This window comes from Siniperca chuatsi, linkage group LG10 (genome assembly GCF_020085105.1).
Source record: "Siniperca chuatsi isolate FFG_IHB_CAS linkage group LG10, ASM2008510v1, whole genome shotgun sequence".
NCBI classification, from domain to species: Eukaryota; Metazoa; Chordata; class Actinopteri; order Centrarchiformes; family Sinipercidae; genus Siniperca; species Siniperca chuatsi.
Window position 1 is genome coordinate 17,016,809 of NC_058051.1, and position 15,506 is coordinate 17,032,314.

At 41.5% G+C, this 15,506-nt stretch overlaps 2 protein-coding genes across 2 annotated transcripts; both read left to right on the forward strand.

Moving 5' to 3' along the window:
- The first annotated feature begins 240 nt into the window (after positions 1 to 240).
- Positions 241 to 4,027, forward strand: hoxc8a (homeobox C8a). The gene is made up of 2 exons (XM_044211564.1): positions 241 to 1,028; positions 2,426 to 4,027. Exons 1-2 carry the CDS (start codon positions 593 to 595, stop codon positions 2,740 to 2,742), a joined length of 753 nt encoding a protein of 250 aa, XP_044067499.1. The 5' UTR covers positions 241 to 592; the 3' UTR covers positions 2,743 to 4,027.
- An 8,733-nt stretch (positions 4,028 to 12,760) lies between these two features.
- Positions 12,761 to 15,391, forward strand: hoxc6a (homeobox C6a). Its single transcript, XM_044211565.1, has 2 exons — positions 12,761 to 13,775; positions 14,241 to 15,391. Exons 1-2 carry the CDS (start codon positions 13,379 to 13,381, stop codon positions 14,552 to 14,554), a joined length of 711 nt encoding a protein of 236 aa, XP_044067500.1. The 5' UTR covers positions 12,761 to 13,378; the 3' UTR covers positions 14,555 to 15,391.
- The last annotated feature ends 115 nt before the right edge of the window (positions 15,392 to 15,506 follow it).

A 15,506-nucleotide genomic window follows, 5' to 3' on the forward strand; every position in this document is an offset into this window, starting at 1 on the left:
GTGTTTATATTTTAACCATCCCACAACTCCATTGATCAGCTTATAACAAAGCTTTTGTGATAAACATAACATTGATCATATTTAAAGCCTCTTGGGTTGTTGGGTATGATTAGTGCAGCTCATCTCAAGGTGGATATACGTAGGGCCCACGTCTGACCGGTCGTAGAAAGATGAAGGGGTGGGGGGGTGGAGGAGGAGGGGGAGGGGGGCGCTTGTGGTGGGGGTGGTTGGGTGGGAAGCTTAAAAAAAAAAGGAAAAAGAAAGAAAAGAGCAGCGCCTGTGACTGTGCCGGTCGAGCAAGCCAGCTTTAACCGTAGCTAACGCACATCCAAAAGCACATGCCATGAGCCGGGTTTGAGCCTGCAAAACCTGGAGAAAAAACCCCACTCACGACTGCGAGAGAAATCCGATGAGAGGAACGGCTCAGAGAGAGTGAGCTGCCGTAGATTGTCCAAAGGGGCAGCGTTTCTCCTAGTTCCGGTTTGTCTGCCTGTGTGCGCTGTGCGAGTTGGGACCCTAAACAAAAGGCTGCCATCATCTTAAAGGAGATATTCTGCTGCGAGAGAGCCCGTCTGCTTGATGCTAACTAAACATGAGCTCCTATTTTGTTAACCCTCTTTTTTCTAAGTACAAAGGCGGCGAGTCACTGGAGCCAACTTACTACGACTGCAGGTTTCCACAAAGCGTTGCCCGCAGCCACACGCTGGTTTACGGACCCGGAGCAGCCGCACCGGGCTTTCAGCACCCGTCCCATCATGTGCAGGACTTTTTCCACCACGGGACCACGGGGATCTCGAACCCCGGATACCAGCAAAACCCCTGCGCTTTGGCTTGCCACGGAGACGCAACGAAATTTTATGGATATGAAGCCCTTCCGAGGCAAACGCTTTATGGTACCCAGCAAGACGCAAGCCTAGCGCAATACCCAGACTGTAAATCGTCGAGCAGCTCTAACCCCGGAGAAGGACAAGGCCACTTAAATCAAAACTCCTCTCCCAGTCTTATGTTTCCTTGGATGAGACCCCACGGTCAGAATCATACAATTATTTCCTATTCTTTTTATATTACATTGTGTGTGTGTGCGCGCGGGCGCGTGTGTGCGTCAACGTGTGTGTCTGCCTGTGTGTGTGTGTGTGTGTGTTTGTGTGCATGTGTGCTAAATATGCCTGAGTATACATGAGTGTGTCTCTTAACTATAAAACGAAATAAGTCAGGGAACATGATGGGGCACATACAACCTGCACTGCAGGCTGCTGTTACTCTGCAGCACATGTCCATACAGGGCGGAATTGTTGCTTTCAAAAGTGCCTTTAAACACAGAATTGCTGATCACAGCTCATGACACCAGCTCTTTGAAGTCAGTTATCGTAGACATAAGATATTTCACGAACTCTAAACGCACTAGGGGGAAAGATGAATAAGTCATAGTTTAAAATATGGTGGTGCCACACACACCAGTAGAATGCAGAGTGACAGGAGGGTTAGCTGAAACACAACATGCCCCGATTATCCAGAATCCAGGTTTTAGGGGTTTGGGGGTAATTTGACCCACAGGCCCAATGTGGCTCAGGCTCATACAGCCATAATCATAAGGGCTTTGTAGATATTTCCTCCTCCATCCATGGATCATTCTGTTCAGGCTATCAGGCTACATTAACTCCACACAGGTGTAAGCTTCATTTTTATCTGCTCAGATGTCCCCATCTGTTGTTACAGAGCAGCTTTATCTCCTATCTTTCTCTTTTCTCATACTTTTCCTTCGCTCCTTATTTTCCTCATGTGTCTCTCCCTGTGTGTATGTGTGTGGGACTGAAAAGCTCCACCAGGCTTGCACAGGGCCTGTTGCTAGTGAGGAAAACCATACTAATTTCTGTAAACATGCATGCATGTAAATTTAAAACACCAACCTAAAACAGAATTTGGCATCAATAAACTGATTGGAATTTAGCCTAAATGAATAGATATAAGAATTAATAATTGATAGCCAAGCTCTCCCCCCCCCCTATATAAATACAGTATTTTCTCATACTCACCCAATAACTCTTTTGTGAAGTGGGTGTAAAAGTCGCATTAGACGGCTGATTATTCCTGCAGAGAGAACTGTAACAGATAAGTGAAAAATATAATTACTTATTACTTCCACACCTAATATGAACTATTACTATTACTTATATGTGTTGACTAATAGATATTACTGTTAATGGAAAATCAAATGTACCCATCTTACACTTTAAATAAGGGTTTTCCCCGCTCTGAGTGAATGTGAACTGGAAGGGGTGAAAGCTAAAAATAAGGAGCTGAACGATTAGTATTCATGCTGAGGGGGGAAGAAGTAAATGCAGAATTAATTATAAGTCATCTGAATGCTTTTTTAATGGGGGTACGGTGGTAAGTCCAGCTAACCTCTGGCTTTATTTCATTCAAGCCCCAGGAAGACGGAATGGGAGGCAAACCTACAGTCGCTACCAAACTCTTGAACTGGAGAAGGAGTTTCTCTTCAACCCTTACCTGACCCGCAAGAGAAGGATCGAGGTGTCCCACGCCCTGAGCCTCACCGAGCGGCAGGTGAAGATTTGGTTTCAGAACAGGAGGATGAAGTGGAAAAAAGAGAACAACAAAGACAAGTTTCCGGGTCAGAGAGGAGAGGCTGAAGCCGATGCCGAGGAAGAGGGCAACGAGGACGGTGAAGGGGAAGAGGCAGAAGAGAAAGAAGCGGAAGAGAAAGAAGAGACCAAGGAGTGATTTTATGGTCCTTTTTATGGTTATATGGCTGAAAAAGAGAAAAAAGAGAGGTCCCATAAACAGACGAAGAGTCACAAGGAGGCAGAGAGCGTCAACTTTATGACCACCCTTTCATTTTGTCAAGAGGGAACAGGAATCCCTCCAATGTTGCTATCACAAATAGACAAAATTCTCCCCTCTCATGATTGTCCTAACATGATTCGCATTGTCATTTGGATTTTTCTGTAGAAGCTACACACGCTTGTAGCACCGTTTCTTTGATAGAACAGTCGCCCTTGCAAAAAAAAAAAATGGATAAATTAAAACGCATGTTAGATGGAAAATGGCTTAGCTATTTTTTTTATTACAAATTTACTTTTAATAATAACTGTATCAAAAGCATAGCCCAGTAAGATCCAAACATGACCAACGCCGACCTGTGTTGTAAATAGATTGTAGCCTACATTTAAAAAGAACATGGACGTCATTTCAGAGTAGCCTTTCCGAAATTGTAAGCGAAATGTAGGCTTATAACTTAGTAGTATGTGTTCAAACATCATCGCAGCAGTTACATTGGCTAACGGCCCATGAATACACCACAAGTTTTATTATTCTAATTGTTACTGTTACTGTTTTACTCGTTTTCATGTGAATGGCCTAGACAAAGATAGCCATTAGCTCCTCAGACATCTTTTTCTAGGATTACCAGGGAAATGCAATCGTTTGAAATCCTTTGATGCTACCTAAACCTGGGGAAATTGCAATAGAGATTTCTGAATATAGAGATTTCATATGGTTTTAATTTTAAAGTGTTGTATATCAACCTTATATGATTAAGTTATGTATGTAGCATTTACCCAATATACAATATACACTTGTTGAAGACAATTTGTGAGTCTTGGGAAGACAATTAGCTCAAAGCCAAGCAAACAATTTTGAGATTGTACCACGGCACTACCTAAACTCAGAGCCTTGCCTTTGCTGAATTTATATTCCTCACATGTGGCATCGCTCTGATTTGATTGCAAGCTGTTTCCCCAACAACTAAAACTGCCTATAACGCACATTTACTGTGTATGATAATACCTGCTACAATTACAACGATTTTAAAGTAAAGGGAATTTTTATTTTAATGTGCTGGTGATATAGCGTAGTTGTTTTGCACTGAATATAATCTTTATGTACGTCTTGTTATATATTGATGTTAACAATATGCTCGTTTCCTGGTGTTTCCCCTGTCAAAGACGGAATTGTGTGTCCCCGCCATTGTTGATGTAAAATCACAAATAAACAAGATGGCTCACAATCATTTCTGGGTTTTTTTTTATTGATATTACAGCCTCGGTTACTGAACACCCCCCCCCCCACACACACACACACACACATACACACATACACATATATATAAAAATGAGGCTCATACATATGTGAACTGATAAGCTAAGTCTAGAACACATTCGTCTTGATGATCTTTTTTGCCACTTTTTTTTTTTGCTTTTCTCTCCAACGAGTTCCAAACTTTGGGAGAAACGTTCAGAGCTCAATATGACCTGCAGTTTTCATAACGGAACATTTTCCACAAGTCATTTGATGCAAATAACCAAAACAACGCAATGAGGAAATGGCTAAAAATGCTACAATGTTGATGGTTTGATGATGCTTTGATTTTCAGCCCATATGCGCCCAAAACATTTACTGGCGGCGGCAGGAGGGGAGGGAAGGGAAGGCGCAAGCATATTGAATAGCCTCCTGACTGAAGTTTGCCTAATATAAACTTTCCAACTTATTCGATTAAAAAAAACCGAAAACAAAATTAAAAAAAACGCCAGACATGCGTTTGCAGATGTATCCCTTTACCTTTTAAGGAAAGGTTGCCTAATCCCATTCACAGCATGCGTACTCTCCAAAGCCTGAGTCGTATTTGATTCATCCTCTTAATAAAAAACTTCCTCTCTTCAGGGAGGACGCGAAGCTTTTCTTAATGAATCTTGGGATGAATAATGGATATTTGAGATGAGATGAACAAACATCTGGCGTGATGTTAATAATCAGACAAAAATAATGGCTAAGCATGAGGGAGGCTTTATCTGTCTATACCATGCAAGGTGTTGAGGTGAAACTTGGTGTCCAGACAAACCTCCGGAAAGCACCAGAGCGTTGAAATCAAAGCGAATAAGAGGCCAAGTGCAGGTAACACCTTGTCTCCTCTTCTCCTCTCCAGCTGCTGTTTTTATGGTGATGGTTTAGAATAAATGGAGGATATGAGCAGTCAACATAAAATCTGAGTATCACTGAAGTTGCACAAAAACTACAATATGTCTCAAACGATGCAGCAATGTAGGTCACTTGAAGTGTTGTTACAATAGATAGGCTAAAATACCAGCACTCGATTATATTAGTGTAGTGTTATATTAAGAGAAATCTGATCCTTCTTTTTCACAACATGTAATTTGACCTCCTCCTCTTCCTCCTACTGTTTACAACTGAATTTCACCCGCATTTCACTGAAAGACGAGCTGTATTTTTCATTTGAAGGCCACCAATAAGACTGCGTTTCCGCTGTTTTCTTCCCTTTTTTTTCTCCCCCCCCTTTTTTTTACAACTTTAATATATTATTAGCACTACATCTTAATTTGGTAACATCGCCGTCTCTCCGTGTAGTTGTTTCAGTGTCATGCAACTAAATAATTCAATACTCCTGGCGCGTCTAGCCTGTCTGCTTTATTTGAATGAGCTGAAGTGATCCATTCGATGTGTATATGAGACACTGTGTATGCGGCTACTTCACCGTGCACTACTGTAAGGTGTGAGTGTTAGGACACTATCCATAAATGGAATATTATTTTGTTTCTAGGCTTGTCTTGAACTTATATTCAGAATGTTTAATTATGAATTATTAATCTTGAAGGTAGATTAAAGGTTTTGGATTTTTTTTCTTTTTTTTGACACCGAAAAATGAAATAAACGCTGATTCACGTGGGGGCTGTTCTTCAATAAACAGTTGTTGCGTAAAAGTATAGGCCTATTTATTTATTTTTTCCAGTGAAATGAACTTGTAAAGATAAACACAACAGAGCAGTATTTATTCTGTTTGATTGGTAAAGCTGCATAGTGTAGCCTAACGAATGAAATCGAAACGAAAGCACAGTGTTACATACAGGCTTTTCGATTGGATTTTATCTGTGTAAAAAAGGCGGATTGGTCTGCATTGCTTGCTAACTGCTTTTTAAAATTCTGAATTTTTACCTTAATGTAAATCCAGGCTGATACCACAAAAAACAAATAGGGACAAGTGTTGCAGATCTTCAGTTTAGGGCTTTCCCCCTCAGTTGTTTCTAACATTTTTCTGAATTAAACAACGTCGCGCCAAAGCGCAGCCTTTTCACCCAGGGTGTTTATTTCTCTATTTGCATGCATGTAGTCTTTAGAAAATTCCGGATGTGTCCCCAAGTCACAGCTATTCTGCACCACGGATGGGCCAATTGTGTGTGTGTGTGTGTGTGTGTGTGTGTGTACTTTTACCACAGTGTTGACATTACCAATAAAGTTTAGTGTACCTGCTGTAAACTTTATTGGCGGTGTAAAGGCACGGCTGGGATGGGTCTGCATCTTTTGTCTCTGTGTGCCGAGGCTCAGTGTGGAGATCACGGCCTCCAAGGACAAGATGCACCGCTCTTCCAAGTATGTAATACACATTTCTTTTATTATTTGGGTGTAGGCAATTGATTTTATTCGTTACTGAGACTACATGTCATAATTTTCTTCTTTTTTTTAAGCAAAGAGGGCTTGCTCTAGTGGGATTTACGAGATAAAACCTGCGTGTTAGGCTCAAATTAAATTATTTCTCTGCTATTGTGCTCTTCATCATGAATTCTCTTACTCTTAAATTTTTTAGATGTATTTCAATGAAGTCTATATGTTGAAGGCGAAGACATGTTCTTATAAACCCTGCGGCCACCTCATGTTCTCCTTATTTCTAAGATGTAAAATTTATGTCCGTATTTTCAATGGCATCATTTTTTCCTTCTATGTGTGTGTGTCACTCATAGATCCTGTTGAAAGTTTGAACCAGATTTACTGTGTATGTTGATTCCTTGTGATGAGGTTGGATAGCTGCGGTGTGTGTGTGTGTGTGTGTGTGTGTGTGTGTGTTCTCTGCAGGCTCAAACCCCACCTTACCTGCTTTTCATGTAAAAAAACAAATACGATACCTTGTAGCCAATTAGTTAGATTTGACATAATTTTATTATTGTGCATGCGCCTGGAGCCTCTAGTTGATGTTGGGTGTGAACAGTGAAACCTGATAAACCTGCTAAATGTCAGTGAGAAAGAGGCCCTAATATGGAAGTACAGTTTAGCCTAATTGAAGTTTAATTAGACGTCTCTCTCTCTCTCTCTATGTCTCTCTTTGCCTCTCTCTGTCTCTTTTCCTGTCTGCCCTCTCTCTCTTTCTCACTCACACACTTTTATTTCCCATTTCCCGTTGGGGTACATCGTGGCATACAGCTTGTCCACCAGGGGAACTGTCATATTTTTTGATGCATGTCTAATTTGTGTCATATGGGGAAATTTCAACATCGCGCTCCATATCGTGTGGCCATTTTTAGTTTTGTGCGATCGAGAGAAAAAAAAAGCTAGGGAAAAGATGGGTGCAAACATTCCTGGTTGTTAAAGGGAGAAATTTACAGCTGAGTAATAAAAGTTTACGACTGAATCCTTTCTGCGATTGGCTGCAGCGAGCCACGTGGCACACGCTCTATGAACATGAACTTTATGCTGTTGTCTATTCTCTGGTCCTTCCCTTGTATCAGCAGCAGACTAAAGCTGGGGCGTAGAAACGTCCTTTTCTTCCTTTACTCTAATATAAAAACACTGCACAGACATTTTGGCACTGCTTCGTGTGATATTCATTCGATCTCCGACTTCCTGACAGAGGGATCTTCTGGACAGTCGCCGCCTCTACCAGCCGCTGTCTGCGTTTATCCCTCCCGGAGGCAATAAAGCAGCGACTGTGAAGGGAAAAGGTGCAAGCAAACCTGCTAGAAAAGACTTTTCCCGGCAAACAGGCAGCCTGCCTCCATAAGCTCCTTATCGCCGGGATGGGAAGATAGCCAACAGTACACGGGAGATGTGCGCTGTGTTGATATTTCCCACTCGCCATCGTGACCCCTCAGCTGCTGTGTTGGAGCACAGTGAAGCTACAAACTACTGAGCGCCTGCTGGGGTAAGATTACACATATCTCTATCACTCTTTCTCAGTGTTTTTATGTTGTGTTTGGCGATCAGCTGGTGATTGCTGGGTTGAAATGATGAATGATGCAAAAAAAAAAAAGTGAGCGTGTAAGATCGTGGGAAGGCGGAGGTGCCTGCTCTGTGTAGCTGTGACCTGACCTGTAGCCTGGGAGGCTGCTGATGCCCAGAGCGACTATCATTATACCTTACTGGCTGGTGTAGCAGCACCTGCCCCATGTACTGGCCGCTTTAGCCTACATTAGCTGAGCATTTTAGAGATGCTGTGCCCAATCTGTTGTAATAAATTGCCTACTGATAGTAAACTTTGTCATCACTAACAGGCCCTTCTGGCCAGGCAGTGACAAATTGCATTCAGAGCTGGCTGATGAGCTCTTATTATTTCTTGTTTCCATACTTGTTGTCACTCATTATATTCAACCTGTGCCAAGAGCCTGAATAACACAAGCGACTGCACGCACGCGCATGCACACACCCACACACACAGGACATACGACAATACAGTATGCACACACCGACACACAGCGTGGATCCCGGCAGTGCCCCCTAGCGATCAGAAGTGTTGCATGTGGAAGTGGGCGGGTGTTGAGGCTTGTTGTTTATGGCTGCTGGTTTTCGGCGGCGGTTCACTGCGGATGTCAGCTGACCCAGCTGATACACTGCTGCCAGCGAGTAACCGCACGAGCTGACACCGAGGAGTGTTTCCCAGCGACTGATTTGTTGTTGTCACCTTGGACAATGAGAGATTTGTCTGTCTCATTACTTTGTTCAGATTTAATGAGATGCAGTGGTTTGTTGAGATGTTGCTCTGTGACATAATCACTGACGACATTATGGGAAGTAGCATGAGATTTTATTTACTCCATGAGCAAAAATCATTACAAATATCCACATTATCATCAAAACCATCAGCACTCATTTTAACATTAGTGAACAGGGCGTTCTGACTGAGGCAGCATAAGTGAACTATGGCTAAAGTGAAATATACATGAATGGTGCCAAATTGTGATCAATTACACAGTTCTTAGATTTCATTTTGACAAAATTAAAAAAAAAATAAAGATCCAGATTAAATTCATAATATTCTCAGGATGTGAAACAAGTGTGTTTGTGTGTGTGTGAGAAACCAAAAAGGCGTGTGTAAAAAATGAAATATAAAGGGCAAGGGATACATTGGCCTTGCACCCCAAAACAAACAAAGTAGTTTACCCATTGCAGAAGTATCCAAAGGCATTTTAAATATCACCGTGTGTGTGTGTGTGTGTGTGTCACTCACACAGCAGTACTTTTTTGTGTGCCTGTGAAGTTGAAGGCGGTTGTTATATCAAAGCTCCGCTTGGTGAAATGCTCCCTCTGTGTTTTATTATTGTCTGTGCAGAGACAAAATATTTTTTGTGTTATAAAGTGATTTCATGTGTTTCTGTCCCCTGCTGAAGCCCAACAGTCCCGCGTTTCGATCTTGTAAAACACAATTATTCGTTCTGGAAGCCTTTAAAGTCTTATAACCCACTGTTACACATGTTGTTTGCTTTTCCCTCATGAAACATTGCTGTTGCAATGGATCGTATCCGCTGCTGCCCAAAACTATGCCTGCAGAGAGAGAGAGAGGGAGAGAAAGAAAGGGAGGGAGAGATAGAGAGTGCATTTAATATATGCCATTTGGGTTGTTAGGTAAATCTTGGTTTAAAATAAGAGGGAAAACCACAGTCTATTGTTTTGCCCTGCAGTGTTTTTAAAACCAGAGATAGGTTCGCATAAAACCCCATGAAGTCATGAATCTGTCCGCATCACCACATTTAGAACCTCTCTTACAAATCCCGACAGGGCAAAATTTTTGCCTACTAATGGTCATAATTTATGATGTGTGGATCAACATGCGCTCATTGGGCAACAGCTTCCTGAGTGCTTAACGAGCATAAAGTCGAACACTTCCGGACATTAATTGGGCTAGCCAGCGATGGTAAAGTGCTTATAGAGGGCTTTACATTGTTAGTATGTGAATTACTCCTTATTAGTAAGGTTAGAAGAGGGGGAGAGGAAAAAGCATCAGGGGCTGACCAGACTTTCCTCCCTCGCTGTGTTTTTAATCATGGCTGATAATGTAGAAATTTTACAGGTCCCATATAACTAATACTGAGTAATGTTGGGATGTAGCATGGCGATGTACATCTATAAGAATGCAAAAGAAAAGCTGTAGGTTGATGGACGTGGACTGGACCTGTTGTGTTGCATGGGAGCATGGGGGCTGTTAAAGTTAGGCCTTCAGCAGAAGAACACATTAAAGTGTACATTTAAAACCGATCCAGCATGATAATGAAAGTAACTCATCTTATAACCCCTACAAATAATAATAATAATAATAATAATAATGATAATAATGTTACGCATGCTCTATTTCCATCATGCTTAGCCTCCATTGCGCATTCACCGTAGTCTAACTACAAATTAAGAGCATATACTATCTATTAATTAATTATTAATGCTAATTATTAATATCCGTGGTTAGTGCTTGGTACCAGGCTATCGTTAATAATTTATCATTTTAGCCTGAAACCTTCCTGGTTCTTTCGTTCATTGCTGGTTATAATGTCCTTTAAAAGATCGTGGAAACGTGGCCCAAACGGCTTCTTTCCTCCCTGCATCAAACGCCGCGCTTGTGATTTGCCTCACGGGCCGCAATAAAACACTAAAACACGAGGGAAAGAATGACCTTTCTGATTCTGCACACTGGCACAACCTCTGCTGCATTCCAGCCTCTCCAGTCCACACACACTGGCTTTAGTGTTCAGCCTTTATTTACAACTTATGTAACCACGTTATGGACCAGCGTGGTGGGGCTGAGAATAACAATTAAAGAAAATCTGTGTTTTGAAAACCCTCCAAATAATTGAAATCTAATTTTAGTTCAAATAAAACTTTCTTCAAATAAAAAATGTAAGGGCTTTTAATAATGAGTAAATTAGAAACAACTGCATGGTGACAACAACAGAAATTGTTATAATGAAACAAAGTCTTTCACAAATCCTGAGCACATGCTGTTTCTGACATCGGGAGCAGGACAAATTAAGAGAGTAACACTGACTACCACACACCACATCCATCACATTTTTGGGCTTCATTTCTATAGTTTGAATTTAAATTCACTTTCATTTCATTTCTGTATTTCTCTGTTTGGTCCTTAGTGACATTGTCCCCTGTATGGGTTAAAAAACGAATTTATATAAATTTGGACTCCCAGTAGTTTCTTCCTGCTATATGTGTTTGTTCTGTCCAACCAACAACTGATTCGTTATTTGATATCAAAGGGAAGAGGGAAAAAAATCCCAGGACAGCAGTAGTAGGACATTACAGCCTCCAACTTTTGCGCTTTATTTGCCTCAAATTTGTGCGACGCGGATGTCACATATGGCCACGAATAAGGTGAAGGGGAACTTTTATTGCACCAGCTACTTCCTTCTCTTTGTTCTTGTCTCTTTTATGGGCTATTCAGGATCCTAAACAACAGACCAAACAGTGTTGCACGTTTAGTCTGCAAGAATTCACTCTATTGAAGAAATCAGTGAGGTTGACCAATAGGCCAGAGCGACTGCGTTTGAACAGACATTTTCAATAACTGTATTGATTATTTTATTGGTATCTATTATGGCCTGTTGAGAAAAGCCAAGCTAATGTGAATTATATTGTTTCAAATGAATGTGTAGAGTTGTATTTTTTATTCTGTTTAAACGCGCTTGATTTTTAAAAATAAAATGCTTGTGGTACCTTTTATTAACTGTGCTCCCATCAAGTGTACAAAAAGTAGTTTAATTATGTTGATTACAGAAAAGTGAATTGGAATGTGGAATTGTACGCATTTTTAGAGGCAGCACACTTCGCCCAGACAGGCGCTTAAGTTTCGCTAGATTTTTGCAGAACACCTCTAAAGTCATTTCCAAACCCATCATTTGCTGCTGAGATAATTATCGGTTCCCCTTTCCTCTGTGTGTGTCAGAGGAATGTCGAAGTATGATCAGGACAGGAAAAAAAAAAAGACTGGAACATCTGCATAAGCATTTTAACACGTTGCATTTTACTGTAATTCTAACTCTAACTTCTGTGCAGGAAATTTAAAGCATACTGTTTATTGCTGTTAGTTAAAGAGACTTTACCTGAGAGCTATCAGCTCATAGTGAACACCGGGCACAGTTGGCCTGTGGAGGATTTGGTCTGACGTGTGCTGGACAGTCGCATAATTGATTGGATTTTTCAGAGAGTGGCAGAAATGATCTTCTTATAGACGCAGTTCATTACTAGCCGGCCGGACCAACACACGCATATATTCCCTTTGCTTGATGCCGCCACATGCTGTGCAGTGCTTTCATTTCTGAGCCTGGGAGATTGCTGCTCGTGTTGCAGGGCTTTGCTGCAGAGATAGTTGTTGGTGAGCTGGGGAACGTCACTTGTTTTATTGCCCTCACAGAAGAGAGACCATAAACGCATTCTTACCACCTACACCCTCCCCCAGTTCACTGCAAAAGCATGGAAATTGCCCACATGCCAGATAATTCATACACAATGGAAACATTAACAGTATGCTGGAAACTCGTCGATATGGCTGAGATAAACAATAAATGGCAATTTTCATTTTAGCCCATATACAAAGGCGGCGCGTCCTGCGGGATGAGAGCATGTAGATGTTGCCCATCTCTGCAGTGGTGTTGTGAAATTAAAGTTAGTTTTGGAAACACCCCCACACACACACACACACACATACACACACACACAAAACACAAAAACTCAGTGTTATAGGAAAGGGTTTTGCTTTATAGCTCAGTAAATGAAATTAATAGCTAATGTCCACCTTAAGACACCTTAGAGTTGAGTTCACGTGTATTTTTATGCAAATGTTCCGCATTCCTTTGAATGTGATCACTCTATACTGAATGACATTGGCCAAATTTGACATCATACTTCCTCCCTACACATCACGTTCTCTTAAACTTTAAGCCAAAAATGTCTCATCCAGCCAAGCTGTATTGTGTGCCACTCCAACTCTACGTTGTGTTTATCGGCATTTAGCACTAATGTTCAAGCTCTGAGCTAAAAGCTACAGTTTCTCCTCAACTCCTGCCTCTCAATTGGTGGAGAATGGTCAGCTGACATTGTCATATTGTCTCTCACCGAGCCAAGCCTCGGCTATAACACTCGGGTTTGTGCGTCTTAACCGGAGATTGGAAATTAATAATATTGAATCCTCAAAGTAGCCCACGTCTAGTTAGAGAGGCAGAAAGTCGAGGGGGGAAAAGGAAGACCTTGGAGAAAGGTGTGGTTGGTTGACACACAACGGGAAAGAGATTTACTGAGAAGGAGATTGAAAAGAGACCGATAAAGAAGTGGGGAGAGTTGGAGAGAGGGTTACAAGCAAGGTATGAATTCTTATTTCGCAAACCCGTCGCTCTCCTGCCATTTATCCGGTGGTCAAGATGTTTTGCCTAACGTACCCCTAAACTCCACCACCTATGACACAGTCAGACATTTTTCGTCGTACGGTGCTGCTGTGACCCAGAATCGGATATATGCACCTTTCTACTCGCCTCAAGATAATGTCGTTTTCGGGTCTGGCAGAGCACAGTATGAATATGGATCAAACGTGTTTCTTCAAGACAAGGACGTGCTCCCCAGTTGCAGACAAACAAACATGGGACTCAATACACAAAGCCACATTGCTCAAGAGTACAGTTTGGATCAAGGAAGAGCAGGAGCGCAGGACCAGAAAAGCAACATCCCGATCTACCCGTGGATGCAGCGAATGAACTCACACAGCGGTGAGTTTTACTACGACAAATAAATTAAGGAAATGGGCCAGTTTTACGATATGTCTTACCAAGAGAGTAAGTTACTTTTTATGGCCCCATAAAACATTACTGTATCCCCTCGACCTGTAGATGGGCCTTTACATGTGCAAACAAACAGCTTTCATTTTAAGAAAGATATAGTAGCCATAATCAGTAGCGTGAGGCAGAGAGAATGCATTATGATGCTTTCATTATTTTAGATAATAAAGCAAAATGTGCCCTTTGAGAGAGGATATGTCTTACAGTTAAAATGTGTTTATTTTTTCTTCGTGGATTTGGATTACAATTATGATTCTAACAATGAGGTAAAACTTAAGCTTAACTGCTTCAAAGTGTTATTAGACCACAGACAGAAGCAAGTTTTTTTTTTAAATGTCAAATGTTACATCGCCTTGCAAATGATTAAATTAGTGACTTGACTTTGTATCTCAGCAGGAGTGGGCTACGGGACAGACAGACGCAGAGGACGTCAAATATACTCTCGCTACCAAACACTTGAGCTGGAGAAGGAGTTTCATTTCAACCGCTACCTGACCAGGCGCAGACGCATCGAAATCGCGAATGCGCTTTGTTTAACAGAGCGGCAGATCAAAATCTGGTTTCAGAACCGACGCATGAAATGGAAGAAAGAGAGCAACCTGACCTCCACGGTGACTGGAAGTGAACAGACAGGAGCCTCTCAAGAAGAGCAAGAGGAACGCAATGGCGCGATAGAAGAAGGGAAGGATGAGGACAAGAAGAAAGAGTAGTTTAAAGAAACGAAGAAGAGGGTGGGAACACCTGATGACCATTAAAACCTAACATAACTACCTAAAAAAAAATCTGTATGGACTTGAGAGCGACTTCACTGCATGATGGCTACCCCGCAGCTCTCCCACTTATATACCATGTTGACCACAGGAGCGTTGAGCCTTAGAAATCCAAATAATTTCAGCCACAGTATGGCCCATGTGACATTTGGAGCGCTGATTGTTTTTTTATTATTATTATTGCAATGTCACACTTGTATTGTGAAAATAAAAAGAAGTATTAATTTGTACGTTATTTCCCATGCCAGTAAAATCTATGTATTTATCCCCCCACCTCCCATCCATCACTGTGAACTTTTTGATCACCTCACAAAATACAGTGTTGGTCAGACTTAACTCAATATTGTACATGCACGTTCCACGGAAGGAAAAGGACCAGGCGGACTCTTCATTTGATCACAGTATAATCAAGTACTTGAATCGGCCGCCGAAAGGTGCCCTGCATAAACATGAAAGTTGCACGGATATAGACTACAGTCCACACACACACACACACACACACACACACACACACACACACACACTGAAATGCCTGTATATAATCAAAATAACAGTATATTGTGTAAATCCTGTGAGGACCTATGTGCATTTAGCCGCTTTGATAGACGCTGCATAACATAAAATTGCGCTTAGCCCCCTTTTTTTGACCATTTGACACAATAGGCTTTCCTTGTGACATAGATTTGTACACTAGTAATTCTTCACCTTTGTTTGGGAGTTACGAATTCATGTTTTGTCATAATTGTGTATCATGGAATAAAATATTTGTTAAACTTTCACCCTCGTCTTGTGTTTTTGGCAGCATTGCACTTTTTGACATGAGTCAGATGACCGCGTAAAGAAAGGTTTCGTAAAATACGCACCAAACTCAGTGCGTGATTGTGGAGGTTTT

What these genes read in the sequence shown, in the direction of transcription:
- hoxc8a (XM_044211564.1), top strand. Translation starts at nt 593, where the DNA reads ATGAGCTCCTATTTTGTTAACCCTCTTTTTTCTAAGTACAAAGGCGGC. An exon ending in TCCTTGGATGAGACCCCACG is followed by an intron (nt 1,029 to 2,425) that starts GTCAGAATCATA and finishes ATTTCATTCAAG; the next exon opens with CCCCAGGAAGACGGAATGGG.
- hoxc6a (XM_044211565.1), top strand. Translation starts at nt 13,379, where the DNA reads ATGAATTCTTATTTCGCAAACCCGTCGCTCTCCTGCCATTTATCCGGT. An exon ending in GCGAATGAACTCACACAGCG is followed by an intron (nt 13,776 to 14,240) that starts GTGAGTTTTACT and finishes GTATCTCAGCAG; the next exon opens with GAGTGGGCTACGGGACAGAC.